Source organism: Lepidochelys kempii, chromosome 21, assembly GCF_965140265.1.
Source record: "Lepidochelys kempii isolate rLepKem1 chromosome 21, rLepKem1.hap2, whole genome shotgun sequence".
In the NCBI taxonomy this organism is placed as follows: domain Eukaryota; kingdom Metazoa; phylum Chordata; order Testudines; family Cheloniidae; genus Lepidochelys; species Lepidochelys kempii.
The window spans coordinates 10,973,609-11,001,195 of record NC_133276.1 but is presented as its reverse complement, the minus strand read 5'-3'; the positions used below and the strand labels follow the sequence as shown (position 1 = coordinate 11,001,195).

The 27,587-nt window shown below is 42.3% G+C and overlaps 2 protein-coding genes across 6 annotated transcripts in view; one reads left to right on the top strand and one right to left on the bottom strand.

Annotated features, from left to right (window-relative positions):
* Window positions 1–1,256: 1,256 nt before the first annotated feature.
* SNRPC (small nuclear ribonucleoprotein polypeptide C) lies at window positions 1,257–11,217 on the bottom strand. Its single transcript, XM_073319632.1, has 6 exons — window positions 11,086–11,217; window positions 9,424–9,466; window positions 8,014–8,122; window positions 4,875–4,964; window positions 4,085–4,189; window positions 1,257–1,613 (listed from the first exon to the last, which is right to left on the bottom strand). Exons 1-6 carry the CDS (start codon window positions 11,091–11,093, stop codon window positions 1,489–1,491), a joined length of 480 nt encoding a protein of 159 aa, XP_073175733.1. The 5' UTR covers window positions 11,094–11,217; the 3' UTR covers window positions 1,257–1,488.
* A 14,146-nt stretch (window positions 11,218–25,363) lies between these two features.
* Window positions 25,364–27,587, top strand: part of ILRUN (inflammation and lipid regulator with UBA-like and NBR1-like domains) — a 55,194-nt gene continuing 52,970 nt past the window's right edge. For 4 of the 5 annotated variants that reach the window (XR_012155845.1, XR_012155844.1, XR_012155843.1 and 1 more), the window contains exon 1: window positions 25,364–25,625. Coding sequence is in view for 2 of the 5 variants with exons in the window: in XM_073320239.1 (XP_073176340.1) it covers window positions 25,468–25,625 (158 nt within the window). In the remaining 3 variants the exon portion in view is untranslated. The remainder of the gene's footprint in view (window positions 25,626–27,587) is intronic. The other variant, XM_073320238.1, reaches the window with a different exon arrangement.

Below are 27,587 nucleotides of genomic sequence, written 5' to 3'. Positions count from 1 at the left end.
ATAAATTATTGGGCTCAAAACTGGGTGCACAGTAATGGCCTGTGACATACAGGTCAGATTATGAATTAATGATGCCTTCTGGCCTTAAACTTAAGAAACGACTGCATACTTTGCCGAAGATAGATCCTTCGGGATAAGAAGTGCCATAGAACGATTAACAATTGAACATCGATAATACTTAACACCCCACAAAGCCCAGCAGATACTTCATGAGCAAATTCAGTGCTAAGAGGCTTGTGTTTCTCAAAACATCACAAGAGTGATTTTTAGATCGCTTTGATTCTCAAAATTTCAATGTTTCAACCCTACTCTTGGAACAACAAGCTCAGTGTTTAAAAATTGGCTCCTTTTCTCAGCTACACAGCACACTCAAAAGGGATAGATGCTGAGTTTGTCCATACCTGTTTGAGCAAAGGACTATGGCTATGACTATAGCATCCCATACACCCTTATATTGCCTTGTCATCCCCCCCAGCACCACCACATTAGACACAGCAAGTACACTTCCGGAGACTCCGAACACAGAAATAATTTTCTTCCTGATATTAGAGCCAAAATATACAGAGCTACTCTGCTTGTATGTGGTGTGAAATTGCCTTGGTGCAATGCAGACGTAGAACTCCAATAAAGCATGGCACTTCCAAAAGCAAGACCCCATTCTTACAGTTAAGTGGCCCTGGGTCTGGTGCAACACAACTTTTTTTTAATTTGAAAAGTTAAACTAGAGCTGACAACAGTTGCTAGTTTGACAGCACTGTCGACTTAAACACTGTCTATTAACATTATAGGTACAGCACAAGCAAGGGAAAGTATTCCCCTACACACAAGAGCTACTTTACTGTAATAAATAACAGTCGAGCAGTGTATCCCTGGGGCTATAGCAGCCAATTGCTACAGCTTCCCTCTGAGGAAGGGCCAGCACATTTTATGAAATAAGTCATATTTGGCAGCAGCACAGAGATACCACTGCAGTCCTTTCAGACATATTTTTATTAAAAACAAACCTGCATTTATAGTTTTATAAAAGTGTTTCATACTGCAGGAAATGCATCACAGCATATCAAAACTTGGGGAAAAAACCTATCAAAAGGGGATAGAGGGATGTTGCAATGGAAGTCTCTGAGAAGAAAGCACAAAAGACAAATGTAGCAGAAGGCTATAGATGAAACGGGGGTAGTGGAGGATTTACATATCCAGTTCCTCATTCTACTGGAGACTGCAAAACACACACAGGGAAGCACATCCAACTCTCTGTATCTAAACCAGCGTCAACATTTTATTGTTACATTTCAAAAGCAAATGGGGCAAAAAACAGTTACAAGGCATCAGCCCAGTGCACCCTAGATCAGACCTTCTGCAGTCTAAAGGGGCAGCAGGTCTTGTCATCACACCGTTTTGATATAAAATCCTGGAGATGCAGCACCATGATGTTGTGGTGAAGAAGAACATAAAACAGAAACAAAGGAAAGGGTAGCTCTACTTCTATCTTTATCTTTCTGGACGGGTCATCCCTGGCCTCGTTGGCACCATCATGGGCCTGGAGGGCGGTCTCATCATTGGAGGGCCTGGCATCATCGGCATGTGTCCTCCCATGGGTGGCCTCATCCCAGGAGCTACAACACAGCAGAAAAATAGAAAGCAGCAGAACAGGCCGATTAGGCACCAGTTCAAAACAGTTTGAAAGAGGCTGAACTTAGTCACTCCGCTGAGAAATATCTATTTTCTAATTGTAGAAAGAATAAAACAATTGATCTGCAAGTCTGCTGGATACAGGGAATACGTTTTCCTGAGAGAGTGTCTAGTGATTATAGGACTGGGAGCCAAGTCTCTAGGGTTATGTTTCTAATTTTGATATAATAGTTTATCCACCTATAAGATAATGATAACTTAATTACTTTACAGAAAGGTCAGGAGATTAATGTTTAGAAAGTGCTTTGAGATCCTCTGCTGGAATGTGCAATAGAATGGCCAAATAACTTACTTCTCGTCTCTTTGCATGACAGCATTATCAGAAAGGAAAGCTTAAATCATTGCAAATACCAGATCTTCTGAGAACACTTGAATAATTGATTCAACATGATTTGCCATTTACACCTCTCACAAGGACAAGCATTGTACTGCCTGCCAGCCGGTTAGTCTGAGATGTCAAGTCCACTCTTTATGCCTCTTATTGAGCTCCTAATTGGTTGATGCTTCTCTACTACTGACAAGAGCATCACAAAGGATGACAAGAGCATCACTGCACCACTGCTGATGTGTAGTTTTATTCCTTGGATACGACTGTAGAAATACTCACTGAATCCAGACATGCTGTATGACAAGCCTTCCTGTGCCAATATCATCAGTACAGGGATGGAACATAATGTCCTTTTGATTTTTCCTTTACCAATTGCTTTAATAACTCTTGTAAAACACTTAATATTTGTGGGTTTACATTCCTTGGCAACACCCCAAAAGATTTCAAATTCTACAAAACTTCACATAATACGCTGCAATCTCCACCTATCACTAAAATGTATCTACCCCAGTGCAGACACTACTTAAGAGTGCATGCAATTTAACACTACACAAATTTAGCATATTAAATTAAGGGCTGTCAATTAATCTCAGTTAACTCAAGTGATTAACTCAAAACAAAGTAACTCAAGTAAAAAAATTAATCGTGATTAATTGCAGTTTTCATCACACTGGTAAGCAGTAACAGAATACAAATTTTAATTAGTTATAAATATTTTTGGATGTTTTTCTACATTTTCAAATATATTGATTTCAATTACAACACAATAAAAAGTGTACAGTGCTCACTTTATATTGTTATTTTTATTACAAATATTTGCACTAAAGAAAGAAAAAATAGTATGAGCTGCATTAAAAAATACAAGTACTGTAGTGCACTCTCTTTATCATGAAAGTGCAACTTACAAATGTAGAATTTTTTCCACATTAACTGCACTCAAAGACAAAAGAATGTAAAACTTTAGAGCCTTCAAGTCCACTCAGTCCTAATTCTTCTTCAGCCAAATGCTAAGGACAAACAAGTTTGTTTACATTTACGGGAGATAATGCTGCCAGCTACTTATTTACAATGTCACCTGAAAGTGAGAACAGGCATTCACATGGCACTGTTGTCGTGGGCATTGCAAGGTATATTTAAGTCCCAGATAAGCTAAATGTTTGTATGCACCTTCATGCTTTGACTTGTCAATTGCACTACTTTTTGTTTGCTTACTCTGGTTTTTTTTACAGTGCAAATATTTGTAAAAAAAATAATAATATAAGTGAGAGCTCTACACTTTATATGTGTTGTAATTGAATTCAATATATTTGGAAAAATAGAAAAATATTTTAATTTACTATAAATTTAATTGGTATTCTATTATTGTTTAACAGTGTGATTTAAACAGCAATTAATCTCGATTAATTTTTTTTTTAATCTGGTGATTTTTTTTTAATTGTTTTGACAGCCCTATTAACAATACTGTTTAAAATACTTTAAAGAACTGGAACAAAAAGGTTATGGGGTACCAAGTAAACTGTATCCAGTATTTACTGCAGGGAAAAATTAGGGAGAAAATGAAATTATCAGCCAAAATTTAACCTCAACACAAGGATTATCAGATACTCTTGTCACTAATGCCACTTTAATAACCAAAAGCTAAGAACATCAGTTTTACCACTCATCTGAAAGACAGCTTTCTCTAACAGCACGCAGAGGCCAGTGGATCAGTACGGACTCTGACCGCAAAGGATCACCTACTGAAACACCACCACAACCTGAAGACTTTGGCCATTTCCCCATCCAACTACTGACCTAGCTCAAGTATTTAGCAAGAGCTGATTAGATTTAATCCTGAAGTTAAAGTGCCCACAAGCTAATGTGTGTCAATAAATTTAAAATCCAGGTACTCCAATGGCTTACAGAGAATATTTTCCATTGACTATCATTTACAGACATTCACTTTGCTGTGAATCAAGATATTAACAAACAACTGGAAACATCTCAGTCAACCTGCTAATCTAACCCTGCAGTACTCAATTATAAAGAAAAACTAGAAATTAGGTATTTCTGCAGGCTGAAACTTACCAGGACCAACTGGCATCATTCCTGGAGGAGGTGGGCCCATCATTGGCATCATTGGAGGTCCACCCATATGGGGAGCTGGCATCATACCAGGTCGTGGAGGACCAGCTGAAAGAACATGTATAAAAACTGTTCACACACATCTACATGAATTATTGTGTCATGCTAGCCAAAGTGACGTGGAATCCTACTTAACTTGTAAACTGCTGAAGATAGTCACTTTGTATCTTGTACATTCTCTTACAATAGCGTACAAACATCCCTTTTCAATTTTAGTTCACTTTTCAGCAACCAAGAAATTAGTCAATCACCTGCTGCTGCACATCTAATAAAAAGGACCAAATCTCCCCTGCAACAGGGATAAGATCTTTAGCTCATAAGGAGCCATTTCCCAAATGGAATGCAGAGCATTTTAAATAGTTTCTCTTCTACTTCAAGAATATGAGTGGTGTAAGTGGCTTCATTAGAGATACAGTAAAAAAGCGAGCAAGCAAATGAAGGAACAGTTATTTTACAGGCAATTTCATGTAACACCACTATGCAAAACGTTAGAATGAAACTGCTAAAAAACCTCAAGATTATTCAAAGCTATTAGAGGACTCACAAAGAGCTGCTTTACATTTTCATCATCAGGCTCAGGGAACATTCTGAGTTCACAAATGACTTTGTAATGTTTTAAATCAGAGGACAATTCCAGCAAAGTCCTAGTGAATAAGAAAGTGAGCAGTAGCCAACAAATAGGTATAATGCTGGCATGCTACTCAGAACATAAGAACTCAACATTTATACTTACGCATATTGGGAGGAGGGGGGATCATGGCTCCCGCAGGAGGTGGAGCAGAAAAAGGAGTAGGTGGGATTTTGCCTTGTTGAAATGCAGCCGCTACATTAGGAAATAAGGGGAAACCGTGATTAATTTGTCAGTAGGACTATTATACCATTCTTACAGTATGAGTTCCCCTCCCACCTCAACTCTTTCCCAAAATCTAATGATTTCCATCATGCTGAAATCACACATGGTCAGAGATGCTGAAAGCTGCAGTACTGGCTGGACTCTTCAACATGTCCCAGCCTCAATACTACTTCTACTGAGGTGGAAGTACACACTGCATGCCTTTTGCCTTCTTAAAAGGATTTATGGTGAACAGTGAGATGACAACATTTATGGATACCAATGATGTAAGTTAGCGAAGACTAGAGCAGACTACGAGGAACTTCACATTGTTAACTGAATGAGAAGTGGGATAGCACATGAAATTCCATGCTGACAAATGCAAAGTAATTAACACAGGAAAGAAAATATCAACTACTCATACACACCACTGGATTCTAAATTAACTTCAAATGGTCAGGGGAAAAACACGGGCATCACTACATGAACACCTCTGGCCAATGTGTAGCGATGCTCAAAAATATCAGACAAAGGGTGTTAGGATATAGATATTCAGGCCTGTCTGTAAAGGCCTATACTCTAAGAATTTAGGTGTATTCTTATCACTTGGCTAATTATAGAGGTATAAAAGAATCAAAATCACTATCTGCTGGTTTAAGGGCCTTCTCTTACTGTGACAGCCTGAGGCCCTGTTCTTAGGCTAAGGCCTTTGGCTAAGCAGCAGAGGCAGCCATAAGCTGGGAAGCGAACAGTCACATCCTCACATTCCAAACTAGTCACATTGAAATAAGGTGCTATTGGGCTGTTAGACACTATCAGGACAGGATTGTATTCCTATCACCTCCAGAGAAAGGGAAGTGCCTAGAAAATGTAAAAGGAAACTTAGTTTGATAGCATCCTGTCTGGCAAGAACTCACTTATCAATAGCTGGGATGTGAAATCCTCACTTCTGTGTTGTCTTGTCATTGTAGTTCCCACTTTGCTATTGTTTGTCTGTATAATCTCTGTCTGGTTCTGTGATTGTTCCTGTCTGCTGTATAATTAATTTTGCTGGGTGTAAACTAATTAAGGTGGTGGGATATAATTGGTTACATAATCATGTTACAATATGTTAGGATTGGTTAGTTAAATTTCAGGAAAATGATTGGTTAAGGTATAGCTAAGCAGAACTCAAGTTTCACTATATAATCTGTAGTCAATGAGGAAGTGAGTGGGTGTGGGTGTGGGTGGGCATGGGCATGTGGGTAAGGGAGATGGGAACAGGGAATGGGGGTAAGAAAATTGGAATCATGTTTTGCTAAAGGGGGAAATGGGAACAGGGAATGGGAGTAAGGAAGTTAGAATCATGTTTGGCTAAGGGTAGGAATGGGAACAGAGACACAGGCGTAAGGCTCTGTGGTGTCAGAGCTGGGAAGGAGGATACTAAGGAAGGAAACTGGAATCATGCTTGCTGGAAGTTCACCCCAATAAACATCGAATTGTTTGCACCTTTGGACTTCGGGTATTGTTGCTCTCTGTTCATGTGAGAAGGACCAGGGAAGTAAGTGGGTGAAGGAATAAGCCCCCTAACAAAGGGCTACAACAGATATAAAGAATAGAACAGACAATACTGACAGTATTATGCCTCTTAAAATCAATTATAAACACCCACTTGGAATATTGTGTTCAGTTCTAGTGACCTTCTCTCAAAATGGATATAGCCGAAAGAGATTGTTCAGAAATAGGCAATGAAAGGCATAGAAAGACTTCCATATGAGAGAAGACTGAAGAGACTGAGATTGTTTAGAGAGGAGACAAAGGAGAAGAACATAACAGACATAGCAAAATAATTAATGGTATTGAGAAGTGAAATTTAGCAGTTGTATTTACTCCCAAAATACAAGAACAAACAGGACCTTCAGCGAACATCAATAGCAACATATTTAAAACTAATAAAAGGAAACACTTTTTTAATCCCAGTGTATAATTAGCCCATGGAACTCATTGCCATTCAGTACATAAATGAGGCCAAGAGACCAGTATGATTCAAAAGCCAGATTCGACAGTTACATAAGTAACTTTTACAGTTAAATTAGATAAGACAAAACACAGGAATATAAACCCTTATGTTTAAGAACGCAAGCTAACCACTAACTACATAAAATGCTCAAAACCTTTAACTCCTGTTGAAATTACTGGGAGTAGAGGGTGCTAGGCAACTTGCAGAACTAAGTCTTTAGAAAGGCAACAACCATGGGGAACCATCAAATCCACATGAAAGATGAACCAAATAAATCCCTTCTATCCTAGGGGTTGTGCACGCTTACAGTTCTGCAGCGGCACCACAGTAGTGATTCGTGAAAATGTTACCTACGTTGATGGGAGAGCTTCTTCGGCCAGCATAGGTACTCCACCACATCAAGAAGCAGTAGCTATGTTGATGGGAGAAGCCTTCCCATCAACATAGCACTGTCTACACCAGTGTTAAGTCAATATAACTATGTTGCTGATGGGTGTGGATTTTCCACACCGCTGAGCTATGTAGTTATACTGATATAAGTTGGTAGCAGAAACCAAGCCCTAGAGAAAGGGAAGAGTAAATTCAGGTATAGGAACAGTGTCTTGGCTCTCCCACAATAGGAGGGAGCTCAGAAGATGTCCTTCAGATCTGTGGCAAAAAGACTATTAGAAGTTGCTGATATAGGAATCTGTTTCACAATAAGGGCTTGGGACATGGTAATTTAGGATAATATGCCATTAGCTTTCAAAAGGGATCTCCAATGAAGTAGATGGAGAGTTATGCTTAAAAACCTGAGCTGAAGATGACCCTTAAAACTAAGGGCCTACCAATGCAGCCACCCCTCATGTGAAACCCCATCAATTGTAAGCGAAGTTCCATCCATGGAGTAGCTATGTAACAAAGTTCTATATTACTTTCCTGTTCAGACCCACAAGTCAGGACCTGCAGTATTAGAATTTATTTCTATCCAATGCAACAGGACAAAAGCAGGAGGGAACCTTTTAAGTGAAATGATCTAGATTATGGGGTGAATTTTCTTACTTGTTTTATCAATCAGGCTCTGAGCTTGTTCTTCCATCCATTTCTGATAGTAATCTTTCACATTCTCTTTGTGTTTCCGACCACTGCAGTGGGTCTTTCTCACAGATGGCTGCAAAACGAAGAGATGCTGTTGTCCATGCACTGAGCATACGCAAGCCAAAGATCTACCTCAAGTTTACATAAAACTACCACAACTTGCAGTCAAGAAACACACACATAGGTTGAGTGGCATACACCAGTGGTTCTCAACCTTTCCGGACTACTGTACCCCTTTCAGGAGTCTCATTTGTCTTGTATATCCACAAGTTTCACCTCACTTAAAAACCACTTGCTTACAAAATCAGACATAAAAATACAAAAAAGCGTCACAGCACACTATCAGGGCTCGGGGCTTCAGCAGGAGCATGACTGAAGCCCCAAGGCCCGGCAGGTGCGCCCCGACTCTCAAACTTCTGAAGACTGTCATATGTGGCTCAGAGGGTCAGTAAGTTTGGCCACCCTGGTATAGTATATAACGCAGCATAAACAAGTCATTGTCTGCATGAAATTTTAGCTTGTACTGACTTCACTAGTGCTTTTTTTGTTGTTAAATGAGACAAATATCTAGAAGAGTTGATGTACCCCATGAAAGACCTCTGCGTACCCGTGGTTGAGCACCACTGGCATATATAGTCCGATGACCGATACAGTCCAATATCTGTGTTTGGAAGCTAAAGATCTCTACATCTAGTTTAAATGTTTATAAGTTTGTTTCCTATGATGTGAACAATGTAGTCGTCCTCAATATGCTCATTGTGACACCAACTGGATATAAACTTGCATGACACTAGCAAATCTGTAAGAACCCATGAATCATTATATGAGAGGTACAGCTTATATGGAAACATAAATTTTCCATAAAACCTTAACATTTAATATTTTGAGGTGGTTTCATTTTGGTAAGGAAATATTCTTTTCAAGCCTGGTAACGTCATTTTAATAGAAGGCAAAATGTTTGACTTATCGTTCAGTTCCAAAATAAAAGTTAGAGTAAATCTATTGTTTCTGAGAGGGAAAGATAAATATTCAAACTTATTTTTTATGTTGCTGTTGGATGAATGTTGACAGACATTTGACAAGGTAATAGCTTTCCACAGGTCAATGCAGTCACACCACATCATAGTGGGCCAGCTCACCTCTCCTCATCGATAGTCTTCCTGTTAAATAATCAAACCTGCTAAAATTGTACCATTCAGTCTCCAAGATAACAGTGCCTTTACCCTCCAAGCTACAATGTTATGTTTACGAAAATCTCTCAGATATATTATCCCTAAAGTAAATATATATTTATGTAACAATGTACCCAGTACTATCTTTTCAAATCAAAAACCCACACTTGAAAGGTATGAAAGCAAAGAGTTTGGCACTTACAGAGTCATGGGTGAGGTATGTGTCACAATAGTCACAATAAAACCTGGAGAAAAGGAAAAAACGGTTTTAGAAGCTGGGGGAATTACTTATGTCCAATACTTCAGATCCATACAAGATTAAAAAATACACATTTTCAGTTAGAAACAGTTACTTCTAGAAGTCAAACAATAGTCATTTACTTTGACAGGAAAAAAATTGAACCTTTTAGTTTTATCCTTGCTTAATCCAAATATATTTCTGCCTCATAAATCTAAAAAGTTCATTGGGGCCTCAATCCCACAAGAAGAGCTGTATGGGCAGACCCTTCTGCTCATAGAATCATAGGACTTGAAGGGACCTTGAGAGGTCATCTACTCCAGTCCCTTGCACACATGGCAGGACTAAGTATTATCTAGACCATTCCTGACAGGTATTTGTCTAAACTGCTCTTAAATATTTCTAATGATGGAGATTCCACAACCTCCCGAGGCAATTTATTCCAGTGCTTAACCATCCTGACAGTTAGGAATGTTTTCCTAATGTCCAACCTAAACCTCCTTTGCAGCAATTTAAGCCCATTGCTTCTTGTCCTATCCTTAGAGGTTAAGCAGAACAATTCTTCTCCCTCCTCCTAATAACAGCCTTTTATGTACTTGAAAATGGTTATGTTCCCTCTCAGTCTTCTCTTTTCCAGATTAACAAACCCAGTATTTTCAATCTTCCCTCATAGGTTATGTTTTCTAGACCTTTAATCTTTTTGTTGCTCTTCTCTGGACTTTCTCCAATTCTCTTTCCTGAAATGTGGCACCCAGAACTGGACATAATACTCCAGCTGAGGCCTAATCAGCACAGAGTAGAAAGGAAGAATTATGTCTCATGTCTTGCTTACAATATTCCTCCTACTACATCCCAAAATGATGTTTGCTTTTTTTGTGACAGCGTTACACTGTTGACTCATATTTACCTTGTGGTCCACTATGACACCAAGACCCCTTTCCGCAGCACTCCTGCCTAGGCAGTCATTGCCCATTTTGTATGTGTTCAACTGATTGTTCCTTCCTAAGTGGATTACTTTGCATTTGTCCTTACTGAATTTCATCCTATTGACTTGACACCATTTCTCCAGTTTGCCCAGATCATTTTGAATTTCAACCCTAGCCTCCAAAGCGCTTGCAACCCCTCCCAGCTCGGTATCGTCCACACACCGTGTAAGTGTACTCCCTATGCCACCATCCCAATCATTGATGAAGACAGTGAACAGAAGCGGCCCCCGCACTGACCCCTGCGGGACCCCCCTTGTTATGCCCTCCCAGCACGCAGCAGTCCACCGGCGTCCCGGGCATCCTTTTTCAGGACCGGGGCTGTAACTAGTTTGCTTTGGGCCGTTCTGCCCTCCTCCCGCCTCAACCACCCCCCTCCCTCGCTGCCCCCTGTCCCAGAGACACCCCCCCACCCGCCCCTCCATCACTGAGAAGCCAACGCCCCCCCCCCCCCCGAACAGCCACAGCCGCTCCCCGTCTCCCGCCGCTCCGGGCCCCGCCGTCACATCCCTGCTCCCCCAGGCGGCCCCCGCAGGCCCTGGCGCCTGGGCTGCAGCAGACCCGGGGCGTGAGGGAGCGGGAGCGGGGGGTCCCCAGCCGCCTCCCCACCGTCCCGCGGGGGCCCCGGCCCAGCCCCACTCACTTGGGCATGTTGCTCCGGGTCCCAGGCGCCGTTAGCAGGAAGTGAGACAATCAGGACGCGACTGCTTCCCACCTCCTGAGCGCTTCGGTTTGAACCTCCCTCGGCATCCGTAGTAGTACCTGCGGCGCTCTACGACTGTCTCAACGGGCGCGGGCGCATTGCCGGCCGGGACTTGTAGTCCCCCGTCCCCGGCTCCTATGGTGGCTCGCGAGGGTCAAACGCGATCAACACTTCAACACATTGCCCCAATGCTACACTGTCCCTTCAAATTTCCCCCTCTCTTGAGCTCCCCCATGCTGCTCCCTCTATATCAGTGTCTCTCAACCTTTCCCGATGACTGTACCCCTTTCAGGAGTCCGATTCGTCTTGTGTACCCCCAGTTTCACCTCACTTAACAACTACTTGCTTACAAAATCAGACCTAAAAATACAAGTGTCACAACCACTAGTACTGAAAAATGGCTGACTTTTTCATTTTTACTATATAATTATAAAATAAATCCACTGGAATATAAATATTGCACTTATTTCAGTGTATAGTATACAGAGCGGTATAAACAAGTCACTGTCTGTATGAAATTTTAGTTTGTGTTGCCTTCACTAGTGCTTTTTAGCCTGTTGTAAAATTAGGCAAATATCTGGATGATTTGATGTACCCTCTGGAAGATCTCTGCATAGCCGCAGGGGTACACATACCCCGGTTGAGAACCAGTGCTTTAAAGATTAATCTTTACATTTCACACCTCCTAATTTGGCCTCAATCAGCTTTGTCATCAGATAGACTATTAGAACATTAAATAATATAGTTGAAAGAATGCATCCCTGGCATCCTTCTGATTCTACTGAAAACCAGTCCGTAATACAATTGTTGACCCTCACACAGCTAAATGCACTGTGGTGCAGTTCGACACACTAAATCCTCAGGCACCCCATACTGATATAGCATTATCTACAGTGCTGACTGATGTACTGATTCAAAAGTGGCTGTAAAGTCTACAAACACAAAGTTAACTTCATTTTGTCTCTCTAGTTGTTTTTCAGTAACATTCAGCAGAGCATACATCACCACAAGTACTCCTTTTCTTTTTGAGAATACAGACTAACATGGCTGCTACTCTGAAACATAGCTTGGATTGTAGATTGACCTGTGAGGACACCACATTGGTTATACAGGTTGTCTCTTATATTGGGATTGAGACAGTATTTCGGTTGCTTGAGTAGTCTGATCATTAACACCTTCCCTGGGACTGGCAAGCAGCATTATGCCCTTATAGTTTGAGCAAGGCGATCACTCTTCTTTATTTAAATATGGGATGGCACATCCCCTTTTCCAATCTTTTGGAATGTGACGGCTTTCCCAAATTTTAAGACATCTCTATAAAGCCAATGAACTAAATCCAAGCTGCCACTCTTTAGCAGTCTGATGAAATATTGTCAAAAGTAGGTTTTTTATCACTTTAGAGACTAACCAATTTATTTGAGCATAAACTTTCATGAGCTACATGCATCCAATACACATGCATCCGATGAAGTGAGCTGTAGCTCACGAAAGCTTATGCTCAAATAAATTGGTTAGTCTCTAAGGTGCCACAAGTACTCCTTTTCTTTTTGCGAATACAGATTAACACGGCCGTTACTCTGAAACCTTTTATCATTTTGTAACTGTTTGACCACAAGCATCACATCTTCTAACGTGATGGCCTGTTTTCTGATAGATGCTTTTTTGGATTAACTTGTAATTTACATTTTGGCTGGATCTGTTCATTAATTCACAACAATGCTCCGAGCAACACTTAGGTTGTGCATCAATATCCTGGCAGCATTCTCCATTTTTGTCCTTAACTTGTGGAAATTATTCAGCCCAAATGGGAGTTATATCACACATTACAAGAGCACGTGTTATCTTAGTAGATCGTTCCTGTTCACAATATCAGCTCCACTGTCTTGTGCACATGCACATAAAGATAGATAAGGTAGGAGAGATGGCCCCTTCATTTCTTTATTACACAGTGAAGTGATTTACATCCCTGCGCTTTAAAACATGACAGAATGTATGAGATTGGATGACTCCAGTACTTGTTCACAGGCTACATAGCCATTCATCTCTACAGCCTTGATCTTGCAATCAGACGTATGCAGATGGACCCTTGTGCCCACATGGTGCCCACTGAAGTCAATGTTGTATTCAAGGGTTTGCTGGCACTGATCATATTGCAGGATCATACACTGGATCACTAATTTAAATCCAGCTCAGGTTGACCAGCTTCACCATCTGACAGCTGCTTGACTTTCTATGTACAATGAGTTGGTGGGTCTCAGTTCACTTCCTAGTCATAGACTGATGTGTAAAAAGCTAGCAGTCACACAATATACCGGAATCAATTCATCCACCACTGAAATGCAGTCACCATTGGGTTTAACAGTGTATGGCAACACCACAAGAGATCTAAGGACCCAAAGTTCACAGCAACATGTTATCTTGAAACCCAGGAGAGAATTATAGAGAGGCAGAATGTAGCTACCTAAGTAGGGATTTGGCAGGACAGCAAGGTTACCACTTATGCAATAATAGTAATTAATAAGAAACCTCCAAGGCCTAGAAATAGTGGTTTGGCACCCAGCGGGGTATAACCTGCCAACCCAACCAAATATGGAGAATACAGGCAAATTGACAATTATTATGATCAGTGTAAAGGGGGTAGTAAATGGGGCCTCAGAAGAGCTTAGCTGGACTGGAGGCTCCTCACCTGTGAGGGTATGTTGTGTGCGGGCAGACAACCCCAGGATGATATCATCCAACTGTCCAAACAACCCAAGAAAACCAGAGATCATTGTTAACAAAAGTGTGAAATGGACTCGCAGTGGAAATCCAGAAGTGATCCAATGTAAGATTTTGGCAAAACCTGGAGAGGCTGAAGGAAATGAAAGCTTCAGCACTGAAAGGAGGTAAATAACAATAACACGGAGAAAGAAATTACCGAGCATAGACTTGCCAGATAACTAAGAGCTTTATTCCAAAGAGGTGAATTTATACCTATGCAGATTGAAAGCCTGAAAAGGGAGATTAGTGGTGTTGATCCACATGCAAATATATTGGTAGAAGCAATGATACGGGATATACAGCAGCCACAATTGTCCCAGACCAATTGGTGTAAGCAAACAGGTCAGACATAGCTGCTGTAGAAAAGAAGACAAAACAAGACAATGTTTCAGAGGAGCAGCCGTGTTAGTCTGTATTCGCAAAAAGAAAAGGAGTACTTGTGGCACCTTAGAAACTAACACATTTATTTGAGCATAAGCTTTCGTGAGCTACAGCATCCGATGAAGTGAGCTCTAGCTCACGAAAGCTTATGCTCAAATAAATTTGTTAGTCTCTAAGGTGCCACAAGTACTCCTTTCCTTTTTGCAAGACAATGTTGTGATGGTTCTTGGGATACCCAGGACTGTGAGTCACCCTTGTTATCCCCTTGCTTCCAGCATGAGGGAGTCCCGCTTGTGCTTAATTGGGTGTCAGCTCCCTGACACCACCAGCCTGTTAGCCACTCAAGTACTCTCCTCTGGTCTATGCCAGCCCTTACTTCACCTTGCAGGCTAACAGTAGGTACACCCCAGTTCCTGAGTGCATTTGAAGCATTCCCTCTTCTGTTCTGCCCCTTATCCACTGTATGCTCACAGAAATACCAGGTCTGCTGTCCCCAAAGGAACAATACATGTACAGCCTTGTATGATTCAGCTCAAAATCAGCATCTTGCTTAATATCACAGCACTTAGATATATTTATAGCGGAAACAAGAATAAATTTATTATCAAAAATTCAAGATTAATGTGATAGTGAGTAAGAATACTGGAAACAACATCAGAGACTAAACTTAGCGAGCAAGTTAACCTCCTGTCTAAAGAAGTTTATCCCCAAAGTCCTCTACGGTGTTTCAACTACGGCTGGCTGAGACCCCACTTTCAGAAATGTAAATGCACTGCCTGTTTACATCCTCATTACAGAATAAAGCAGTGTTCTCTTTGCCTTCTACTTGTACTCCTAAAGTTCATTGTCTGTACTCAGAGATAAGATAACCACCCAGGGCTTATTTTTCCTGTGTGCTCCTTTCCTGTTGGCTTCACATCTCTTTGTTGACTTTTATGTAAATGTGTAGCCATTGTGGTAGCTTACACTGCTTAATTTACATCCCGACAGAGAGACAGGTGAATAAACATCTCTTGTGTGACAGAAAACCTGCTTTCTCTCCTCTGTTGGTGATTCAGACCTTGACACAGACTCTAAGAACATATTTTCATTATATATACGTAACTCCTTACACAGCATCTGTGGATAGCTTTCACAACAATATTAATGACCATGTGACCCTCTTTCATTTGAAACCTCACGTGACATTCTTTGGTGAACCAGAATGTATGTACCAGGATCAGGACATTTCTGTAAACCCCTTGCCAGTAAGCATTAAAGAGTTCTTGAGTCACACATGTTAATTGATACTGTCATACCAGCAGAGAGAAACATAACAAAGAAACAAGAAGACAAGATAACAAGTATGAAGAACTCTGGCCCAAAGTGGAATGATTATGGAAAACTAGAACAAAAGTGATTACTGGAGAACTTGGAGTGGATGATCCCTAAGGGTATGAATGAGCAGCTCAAAAACACTTTGGAGCACAAGGTATCATGAACAGTGAGCTCCAGAAGACAGCACTCTTAGGCACTGCAAGTCAAAAGTCAAAAGAGAATGAGTGCATTTAAGTACCAAAAATGCAGGAATTCTGCAGAGGGTTGAACAAAACTCCTGACTATCCAAACCCACAAGAGTTGTTCATGGTCAAGATTTATTGGTGACTCATGGAGATAAATTTTAAACAGTAGTTTTCCTTTTGTTATGCATAAAGATCTTATATGTTGTGAAGGACATTGGTTTAAAAAAATTTCCATGATGTAATACTCAGGGATAATAATAATTAATAATGAATGACTGCGAGCAATCAGGATGTCAGTTTTGTCTCATCCAAAAGACATAATAGTATAGGGTATCTTGGATGGTGTGACAGTAGCATGTAGAATAATATTAAGAGCTGACAATATAGGAAAGGAAAACAAACCCAGTGGAAATGCCAAGATTGCTAGGTTGGGTATCACTGATTCATTTATTGACATCTACTCATTATATGATTAGTCTATTTATAACATGCACTAACATATCTTCCTATGATGTGTTTAACCTGAGGGTTGGATATGATTGTTTATTTCTCCTTTGATATTTTTCAACAAAGGTTACTGGTTACTTTTTAATTGCTATATTTTTTAGCAATAAAGTCAGGTCCTGTGTTCTAGGTTAGAGGCATTTTCTGATACATCAGCAGCAAACAGCAGTTTTTCCCAGCCACGAGCCACAAAGAGAATTCTTTGGATTCTCAGAATGAAATGTCCTAAATTTGAGGTTTGTGGAAAGTCACTTCTCTCCCCATATTGCTTGTACTTTGTAGTTTGTTTTGCTTTTCACTTGCACTGATTTTCTCCTGAACTTGTGTTGTAATGTTTACTATATAAATATTGCAACAGGAAACTTCCTCTCAGTGGTCCTTAGAACTAATGCCACTATTATTTTTAATATGCAGAAAAACAACAGTATGTTTATATTAAACATTACTATATTACAGCTTTCCTATTAGGTTTCTTTATACTTTCACTGCTGGTGACTGGGTATGGTTTGACATTTGTTTCAGGTTTCTTTCTCTCAAAGGAAACAAGTAATGCCATCTCAAAAGAGGCGAGTTATGTTCTGCTTTGTTTAAAAACATGCCTGTGTATGAGTGGGAGAGAGAAGTGGTGGTTTAGGATTATGAAGGAGGACAAGTACTCAAAGCCTAGGAGTACTCCATTGTAAAATGATAATTTAAAGACAGACTCCAATGCTTTGATGTGATGACCTTAGATCCTTAGGTAAACAAATAGTTAAATATTAATGACAGATAAACAAATACTGCAAGAGACAATGTTAATTGAAAAGTATATTTCTGTCTGAAAATGGTGTACCTACTGTAGTTACAAGTAACATGATTACTGTGGCCATGTTTACATTACAAAGTTCAGTCAACACAAGTTACATTGGCCAGCTGCTGAAATTTGTGTATCGGTCTGACGTGTGCACGCTTGGCTACTTGCATTGGTACTGTACATACTCATGAGGAGTGCTTGTGACAATGTAAAGCACGGTGAACCTTAGGTAGGTATCCTAGTTTGACATGCAGTGCTCTCTGGTGCATTACCTTTTGGGACATTTTCTCTGTGCTTTGTGGGATAGTAGTGAGTTGCCCAGGGATTACTTCAAGAAGTTAGTATAAAAAATAGTTTCCCATGTTTTTTATTTTTTCAGTTTGCTTGCTTAGAGTCAGATCCAATGTTCATTGAAGTCAATGGGAGTTTTTAATTTACATAAATCAGTGTTGAATCAAGCCCTTAGTACATCTGACAGCACTTGGTGTATAGTAAGTTAAGAACGTAAGAGCAGCCATATTGGGTCATATCAATGCCCTGATCACATGCCCTGATTCTCATGGGTGACTTTAATTTTCCTGATATCTGCTGGGAGAGCAATACAGCGGTGCATAGACAATCCAGGAAGTTTTTGGAAAGCGTAGGGGACAATTTCCTGGCACAAGTGCTAGAGGAGCCAACTAGGAGGGGCGCTTTTCTTGACCTGCTGCTCACAAACCGGGTAGAATTAGTGGGGGAAGCAAAAGTGGATGGGAATCTGGGAGGCAGTGACCATGAGTTGGTTGAGTTCAGGATCCTGACGCAGGGAAGAAAGGTAAGCAGCAGGATACGGACCCTGGACTTCAGGAAAGCAGACTTCGACTCCCTCAGGGAACGGATGGCCAGGATCCCCTGGGGGACTAACTTGAAGGGGAAAGGAGTCCAGGAGAGCTGGCTGTATTTCAAGGAATCCCTGTTGAGGTTACAGGGACAAACCATCCCAATGAGTCGAAAGAATAGTAAATATGGCAGGCGACCAGCTTGGCTTAATGGTGAAATCCTAGCGGATCTTAAACATAAAAAAGAAGCTTACAAGAAGTGGAAGGTTGGACATATGACCAGGGAAGAGTATAAAAATATTGCTCGGGCATGTAGGAATGTTATCAGGAGGGCCAAATCGCACCTGGAGCTGCAGCTAGCCAGAGATGTCAAGAGTAACAAGAAGGGTTTCTTCAGGTATGTTGGCAACAAGAAGAAAGCCAAGGAATGTGTGGGCCCCTTACTGAATGAGGGAGGCAACCTAGTGACAGAGGATGTGGAAAAAGCTAATGTACTCAATGCTTTTTTTGCCTCTGTTTTCACAAACAAGGTCAGCTCCCAGACTGCTGCGCTGGGCATCACAAAATGGGGAAGAGATGGCCAGCCCTCTGTGGAGATAGAGGTGGTTAGGGACTATTTAGAAAAGCTGGACGTGCACAAGTCCATGGGGCCGGACGAGTTGCATCCGAGAGTGCTGAAGGAATTGGCGGCTGTGATTGCAGAGCCATTGGCCATTATCTTTGAAAACTCGTGGCGAACCGGGGAAGTCCCGGATGACTGGAAAAAGGCTAATGTAGTGCCAATCTTTAAAAAAGGGAAGAAGGAGGATCCTGGGAACTATAGGCCAGTCAGCCTCACTTCAGTCCCTGGAAAAATCATGGAGCAGGTCCTCAAAGAATCAATCCTGAAGCACTTACATGAGAGGAAAGTGATCAGGAACAGCCAGCATGGATTCACCAAGGGAAGGTCATGCCTGACCAATCTAATCGCCTTTTATGATGAGATTACTGGTTCTGTGGATGAAGGGAAAGCAGTGGATGTATTGTTTCTTGACTTTAGCAAAGCTTTTGACACGGTCTCCCACAGTATTCTTGTCAGCAAGTTAAGGAAGTATGGGCTGGATGAATGCACTACAAGGTGGGTAGAAAGCTGGCTAGATTGTCGGGCTCAACGGGTAGTGATCAATGGCTCCATATCTAGTTGGCAGCCGGTATCAAGTGGAGTGCCCCAAGGGTTGGTCCTGGGGCCAGTTTTGTTCAATATCTTCATAAATGATCTGGAGGATGGTGTGGATTGCACTCTCAGCAAATTTGCGGATGATACTAAACTGGGAGGAGTGGTAGATACGCTGGAGGGGAGGGATAGGATACAGAAAGACCTAGACAAATTGGAGGATTGGGCCAAAAGAAATCTGATGAGGTTCAATAAGGATAAGTGCAGGGTCCTGCACTTAGGACGGAAGAACCCAATGCACAGCTACAGACTAGGGACCGAATGGCTCGGCAGCAGTTCTGCGGAAAAGGACCTAGGGGTGACAGTGGACGAGAAGCTGGATATGAGTCAGCAGTGTGCCCTTGTTGCCAAGAAGGCCAATGGCATTTTGGGATGTATAAGTAGGGGCATAGCGAGCAGATCGAGGGACGTGATTGTTCCCCTCTATTCGACATTGGTGAGGCCTCATCTGGAGTACTGTGTCCAGTTTTGGGCCCCACACTACAAGAAGGATGTGGATAAATTGGAGAAAGTCCAGCGAAGGGCAACAAAAATGATTAGGGGTCTAGAACACATGAGTTATGAGGAGAGGCTGAGGGAGCTGGGATTGTTTAGCCTGCAGAAGAGAAGAATGAGGGGGGATTTGATAGCTGCTTTCAACTACCTGAAAGGGGGTTCCAAAGAGGATGGCTCTAGACTGTTCTCAATGGTAGCAGATGACAGAACGAGGAGTAATGGTCTCAAGTTGCAGTGGGAGAGGTTTAGATTGGATATTAGGAAAAACTTTTTCACTAAGAGGGTGGTGAAACACTGGAATGCGTTACCTAGGGAGGTAGTAGAATCTCCTTCCTTAGAGGTTTTTAAGGTCAGGCTTGACAAAGCCCTGGCTGGGATGATTTAACTGGGAATTGGTCCTGCTTTGAGCAGGGGGTAGGACTAGATGACCTTCTGGGGTCCCTTCCAACCCTGATATTCTATGATTCAATGGTTCACCATCTAGCCCAGTATCCTGTCTTCTGACAGTAGCCAATGCCAGGTGCTTCAGAGGGAATGAATAGAACAGGGCAAGCTGAAAAAAACAAGGGAAACTTTTTTCACTAACTTCTTAAAAAGAAAAGGAGTACTTGTGGCACCTTAGAGACTAACAAATTTATTAGAGCATAAGCTTTCTTGAGCTATAGCTCACTTCATCTGATAAACAGATGGATACAGACTAACACGGCTGCTACTCTGTAACTTCTTAAAGTAATCCCTGAGCTACTTACTACTATCCCACGTGATCACTATTTCTTGTAAAGTAGCATTTATACCCCAGTTCTGCAAACATTTCAGCATGTGACTAATTTATGTATATTAAAGTGCTTACAGGACTGTAGGCTTTGATTTCACTGGGGCTTCCAGCAAACTCAGGGGCCTGCTTGAATATATCATAGGACTGAAGCCTTATGAAATTGATTCCTTGCTGAACAGATTCTTAAAAACATCAACAGAGGAACAGAAAAGTCCTTACAATTTTTACAGGAATTTTTTAAATAACCAAGTTATATTGCTTAAAAGGGCACTCTAAACTGGATTTTTTGTCATTAGATAGTTTCAAAATAGCCAAATTGACAGTTTCCCATTCACTCAAATTGGACTGTGAAACTAAATTGGTCTAAAGAACGAGGAGTACTTGTGGCGCCTTAGAGACTAACAAATTTATTTGGTTTCAGAGTAGCAGCCGTGTTAGTCTGTATCTGCAAAAAGAAAAGGAGGACTTGTGGCACCTTAGAGACTAACAAATTTATTGGAGCATAAGCTTTCATGAGCTACAGCTCACTTCATCAGATGCATGGAGTGGAAAATACAGTAGGAAGATCTATATATACAGAGAACTTGAAAAGATGGGGGTTGCCATACCAACTCTAACAAGACAAATCAATTAAGGTGGGCTATTATCAGCAGGAGAGAAAAAACTTTTGTAGTGATAATTACGATGGCTCATTTCAAACAGTTGACAAGAAGGTGTGAGTACCAGTAGGGGGAAAAATTAGCATGGGGAAATAGTTTTTAGTTTGTGTAATGACCCATCCACTCCCACTCTTTATTCAAACCTAATTTGATGATGTCCAGTTTGCAAATTAATTCCAGTTCTGCAGTTTCTAGTTGGAGTCTGTTTTTGAAGTTTTTTGTTGAAGAATTGCCACTTTTAGGTTTGTAATCGAGTGACCAAAGAGATTGAAGTGTTCTCCAACTGGTTTTTGAATGTTATAATTCTTGACATCTGATTGTGTCCATTTATTCTTTTGCATAGAGACTGTCCGGTTTGGCCAATGTACATGGCAGAGGGACATTGCTGGCACATGATGACATATATCACATTGGTAGATGTGCAGGTGAACGAGCCCCTGATAGTGTGGCTGATGTTATTAAGGTGTCCCCTGTGATGGTGTCCCCTGAATAGATATGTGGGCACAGTTGGCAACGGGCTTTGTGGCAAGGATAGGTTCCTGGGTTAATGTTTTTGTTGTGTGATGTGTGGTTGCTGGTGAGTATTTGCTTCAGTTTGGGGGGCTGTCTGTAAGCAAGGACTGGCCTGTCTCCCAAGGTCTGTGAGAGTGAAGAGTCGTCCTTCAGGATAGGTTGTAGATCCTTGAGGATGCGCTGGAGAGGTGTTAGTTGGTGGCTGAAGGTGATGGCTAGTGGCGTTCTGTTATTTTGTTTGTTGGGCCTGTCCTGTAGTAGGTGACTTCTGGGTACTCTTCTGGCTCTGTCAATCTGTTTCTTCACTTCAGCAGGTGGGTATTGTAGTTTTAAGAACCCTTGATAGAGATCCTGTAGGTGTTTGTCTCCAAGACAAACACCTACACTCTGGTTAGTCATTTTCACTTTCTGTTTTTTTGTGTGATTTTTAGTGGCTCATTTAGGGCCTGATTGTCAAAGGGGCTGAGCAGGCACGGATCTCATGGGATAGTTACCTAGCACTTCTAAAATCAGCCCATTAACATTTTTCAGAAAATGTGGATAATAATACTGACCTACCCTGTGGGATTATGACGCTATTACCCTTATTATTGGTTTCAGAGTAACAGCCGTGTTAGTCTGTATTCGCAAAAAGAAAAGGAGTACTTGTGGCACCTTAGAGACTAACCAATTTATCTGAGCATGAGCTTTCGTGAGCTACAGCTCACTTCATCGGTGAGCTGTAGCTCACGAAAGCTCATGCTCAAATAAATTGGTTAGTCTCTAAGGTGCCACAAGTACTCCTACCCTTATTATTATTATACTTTATTTACTAGCGTATTTTCCATATTCATAAATGCCAATCAGTTATATATGCCTCTATTCTAAACAAATTTGTGATTAACCAACCTGCATCTACAATGTATATTACATGGAGTTGACTCCTATTATATTATGTGATTTTGTTTCACCGTCATTAGATTGATTTGCATGTTAACATATGAGATGCATATACCCCTGTACAGTTGAACAGCCATGTGACTGATTTACATATTTCAGAGGAACAGCCGTGTTAGTGATGAAGTGAGCTGTAGCTCACGAAAGCTCATGCTCAAATAAATTGGTTAGTCTCTAAGGTGCCACAAGTACTCCTTTTCTTTTTGTGATTTACATATATAAACAAATGAAATTTTTTCTGTGGTTAGCAATGGGATTAATTTGCATCTCTAAATGAAGTTGTTATTGTATCTGTATGCATCTGTGCTTGATAGGGTGTCACTTGCCTATGTAAACCATATTCATTCATTTGCTGTGATCTCATTATTTGAATAAATATGTGCTTAATTTCCTGATGCAAATATGAAAATATTTCTCTATGCCGTGTTCATCTGTTGCATGTACATATGTAAAAGAAAGGAGAACTTGTGGCACCTTAGAGACTAACCAATTTATTTGAGCATAAGCTTTCGTGAGCTACAGCTCACTTCATCGGATGCATACTGTGGAAAATACAGAAGATGTTTTTATATACACAGACCATGAAAAAATGGGTGTTCATCACTACAAAAGGTTTTCTCTCTCCCCCACCCCACTCTCCTCCCGGTAATAGCTTATGTAAAGTGATCACTCTCCTTACAATGTGTATGATAATCAAGGTGGGCCAATTCCAGCAAAAATCCAGGTTTTCTCCCCACCCCCACCTCCACACCAAACCCACTCTCCTGTTGGTAATAGCTTAGCTAAAGTGATCTCTCCTTACCATACACATTGTAAGGAGAGTGATCACTTTAGATAAGCTATTACCAGCAGGAGAGTGGGGTGGGGGGAGAGAAAACCTTTTGTAGTGATAAACACCCATTTTTTCATGGCCTATGTGTATAAAAACATCTTCTGTATTTTCCACAGTATGCATCCGATGAAGTGAGCTGTAGCTCACGAAAGCTTATGTTCAAATAAATTGGTTAGTCTCTAAGGTTTCTGAGTAACAGCCGTGTTAGTCTGTATTCACAAAAAGAAAAGGAGTACTTGTGGCACCTTAGAGACTAACCAATTTATTTGAGCATAAGCTTTCGTGAGCTACAGCTCACTTCATCGGATGCATACTGTGGAAAGTGTAGAAGATCTTATTATATACACACAAAGCATGAAAAAATACCTCCTCCCACCCCACTCTCCTGCTGGTAATAGCTTATTTAAAGTGATCACTCTCCTTACAATGTGTATGATAATCAAGTTGGGCCATTTCCAGCACAAATCCAGGTTTTCTCAACCCCCCCCCCCCCACAAACTCACTCTCCTGCTGGTAATAGCTTATCTAAAGTGATCACTCTCCTTACAATGTGTATGATAATCAAGTTGGGCCATTTCCAGCACAAATCCAGGTTTTCTCAACCCCCCCACACAAACTCACTCTCCTGCTGGTAATAGCTTATCTAAAGTGACCACTCTCCTTACAGTGTGTATGATAATCAAGGTGGGCAATTTCCAAAACAAATCCAGGGTTTAACAAGAATGTCTGTGGCGGGGGGTAGGAAAAAACAAGGGGAAATAGGCTACCTTGCATAATGACTAAGCCACTCCCAGTCTCTATTCAAGCCTAAGTTAATTGTATCCAATTTGCAAATGCATTCCAATTCAGCAGTTTCTCGCTGGAGTCTGGATTTGAAGTTTTTTGTTGTAAAATAGCGACTTTCGTGTCTGCAATCGCATGACCAGAGAGATTGAAGTGTTCTCCGACTGGTTTATTAATGTTATAATTCTTGACATCTGATTTGTGTCCATTTACTCTTTTACGTAGAGACTGTCCAGTTTGACCAATGTACATGGCAGAGGGGCATTGCTGGCACATGACGGCATATATCACATTGGTGGATGTGCAGGTGAATGAGCCTCTGCTAGTGTGGCTGATGTTATTAGGCCCTGTGATGGTGTCCCCTGAATAGATATGTGGGCACAACTGGCAACGGGCTTTGTTGCAAGGATAAGTTCCTGGGTTAGTGGTTCTGTTGTGTGGTATGTGCTTGCTGGTGAGTATTTGCTTCAGGTTGCGGGGCTGTCTGTAGGCAAGGACTGGCCTGTCTCCCAAGATTTGTGAGAGTGTTGGGTCATCCTTTAGGATAGGTTGTAGATCCTTAATAATGCGTTGGAGGGGTTTTAGTTGGGGGCTGAAGGTGACGGCTAGTGGCGTTCTGTTATTTTCTTTGTTAGGCCTGTCCTGTAGTAGGTGACTTCCGGGAACTCTTCTGGCTCTATCAATCTATTACCAGCAGGCGAGTGGGGTGGGAGGAGGTATTTTTTCATGCTTTGTGTGTATATAATAAGATCTTTTACACTGTGGACAGTATGCATCCCATGAAGTGAGCTGTAGCTCACGAAAGCTCATGCTCAAATAAATTGGTTAGTCTCTAAGGTGCCACAAGTCCTCCTTTTCTTTTTGCAAATACAGACTAACAGGCTGCTACTCTGAAACCTGTCAATATATAAAGGAGAATCATTTATTTCTTGATCACATGCCTATTTTAATCATGTGAATAATTTGCATATGTGAAAGCTGATTTCCATCAGAAAATTATTAATCTGCAGCCACACAACGCATGCAAATGACCTATTAGCATATGACACAATCAATTTGCATACGTAAATAACGTGCCCTTGCGGATCTCCTTCTGCCGCCGTGGAGAGGGTTCCTGGGGTGGGGCTCTGTTTGTATTTTTCCTTTAGGTGACGTCACCACGTCTGTGCGGTCACGCGACGCGACGACGTGACAGGTGGCGTGCCCCGCGTGTGGGCGGGACGGAGCGTGCGCAGTGTGGCGGGGCTCGCTCCCCGCGTCCCCTCCCCCTCCATGCAGCGCTGAGGAGACGGGCGGCGGAGCGGAGCAGGGGAGGCCCGGGGCCTAGCGGAGCGGGCTGGAGCGGCGGCCCCGGCGCCATGGAGGGGATGGACGTGGACCTGGACGCCGAGCTGATGCAGAAGTTCAGCTGCCTGGGCACCACCGACAAGGACGTGCTGATCGGCGAGTTCCAGCGGCTGCTGGGCTTCCAGCTGAGCCCGGCCGGCTGCGCCTTCTTCCTGGACATGACCAACTGGTAAGGGAGCGGGCCTGGCCGGCGGCGCCGGGCCGGGGGGCGGCAGCCGAGGCCTGGGGGCAGGCTGCGGGGGCGGACGGCTGCCCGGGAGAGCGGGAGGTAAGACGGGCCCTGTGGGGAGGGGGGCGGGTTCGCTGGGCCCGGGGAGGGGAGAGAAGGGGGGTAAGCAAGGCCCTGTGGGGAGGGCAGGCGTGGGGGGTAAGCAAGGCCCTGTGGGGGGGAGGAAACGGAAGGTAAGCTGGGCCCTGTGGGGGGGGGGCAGGCCGGGGGAGGGGAGGGGGGATAAACTAGGCCCTGTGAGGGGGGAGGAAAGGGGAGGTAAGCTGGGCCCTGTGGGAGGGAGGCAGGCCGGGAGAGGGGGTAAATTGGGCCCTGTGAGGGGGAGGAAAGGGGAGGTAAGTTGGGCCTTGTGGGGGGGGCAGGCCAGGGGGGTAAGCTGGGCCCTTGGGGGGGGCAGGCTAGGGGAGGGCAGGGGGTAAGCTGGGCCCTGTACGGGGGGAAGGGGGTAAGCTGGGCCCTGTGGGGAGGGCAGGGCAGGCCAGGTATGGTTGTGTAGTCTGTCTGCGCCTTTTTTGCTGGCCATGGTAAGCCTGGAAGACAAGTCCCAGTGTGGGAGAAGCATCTGGGCAACCTTTTCCCAGCCAGCGTAAACAGAGAGAGACACAGAAGCTTCTAACTTGGACAAGGCTCTTAGTTTTCTTGAGATCAGGAGGAAAGAGTCTCTCTCGCATCACCAGGCAGTCTGAAGCGGGAGTGGTCCTCTGGTGTCATTTCCCCCGAGATTGTTTCTCCTGTCTGTTGAGGATACACAATATTTGGTGTATGTGGGTCCCTCGTCTCTCTGGGGAGCCTGTCTACAGTTGGATGGGATAGGGGCATGGGGAGCTCGGTTTCCCCTTTCCACCTGAGACTGGATGGAGCACAAGTACTTGTATCTACACTGCTGGAAGGACCAATCAGGCATTAGCACCCAGTCCTGCTGACATCATTTCCCACAGTCCTGCAGCCTTTCCCAGGGTCAAGTAAAGGCAATTATAATAAAAAATGTGGCACCCTCTTGTTCCCCGTGCATCTTTCCCAGCACATTTACTGACTTCAGTAAGACAAATTCTTACTCCTGTGTGCCTCGCAGAGCTCACAAGGCTATGGGAAAGTGAGCTGGAGTCCTGTCTCAACCATCACAACCAAGTCATTGGTTGAATTTCAGTTGTTACTCCTTGTCACAGTTAAAACATCAGTGGCAGAAAGATCAAGTTTGACTTACAGATCCAGGTGGCAGTTAGAAAAAATATCCGTCTTACAAAGTGAACAAACTTTTTTTTGGAATTGTTGAAAGGATAAACATGAAATCAGTGTAATATTTAGTCATGCATTTGTCAAGAGCCCTGTTTCACATGACACTGGAGATTGCCTTTTTGGGAAGTGAAGAAAGGGTGAATGATCAGCAAATGCTGGATCCATCTTAAGCTAGTCACCTGAATCCAGGGAAGGTGTCATGTGAGGAAGTGGTGAGTTTCTTTGGGGCAAGTGTTTTCATGACAAAATATTTCCTATTCAAAGTTTTTGGGACAGTAACATAAATACAATCTGTCTGCAGTACGTATGGGTGGTTTTTTTTTTTCTTCAGAGTAATATTGGCTTTTCCCTGTATATTGTATTTCTCTTGGAAGAATAAATTCATAGGTCAACAGTGTGAACTCAAAAATGATCATGGATGACAAAAAAGGATTTTTTTGTATGTGCATTTGTAATAATTCTGATTTTTATTAGGAAAACACTCTTTTGTTTTCAGGAATATTACATGGCCACTTAATACTTCTGTCACTGCTTTCTTTATAAAATCCTGTTTTCAGGCATGAATAAATCAGTCGTAAAACTAACTCTTGGGTGAAACCTGGTGTGTCAGCAGTTTGGGCAACTGTTTTTATTAATGAATTTTCAACACAATTAGTCAAGCATTTT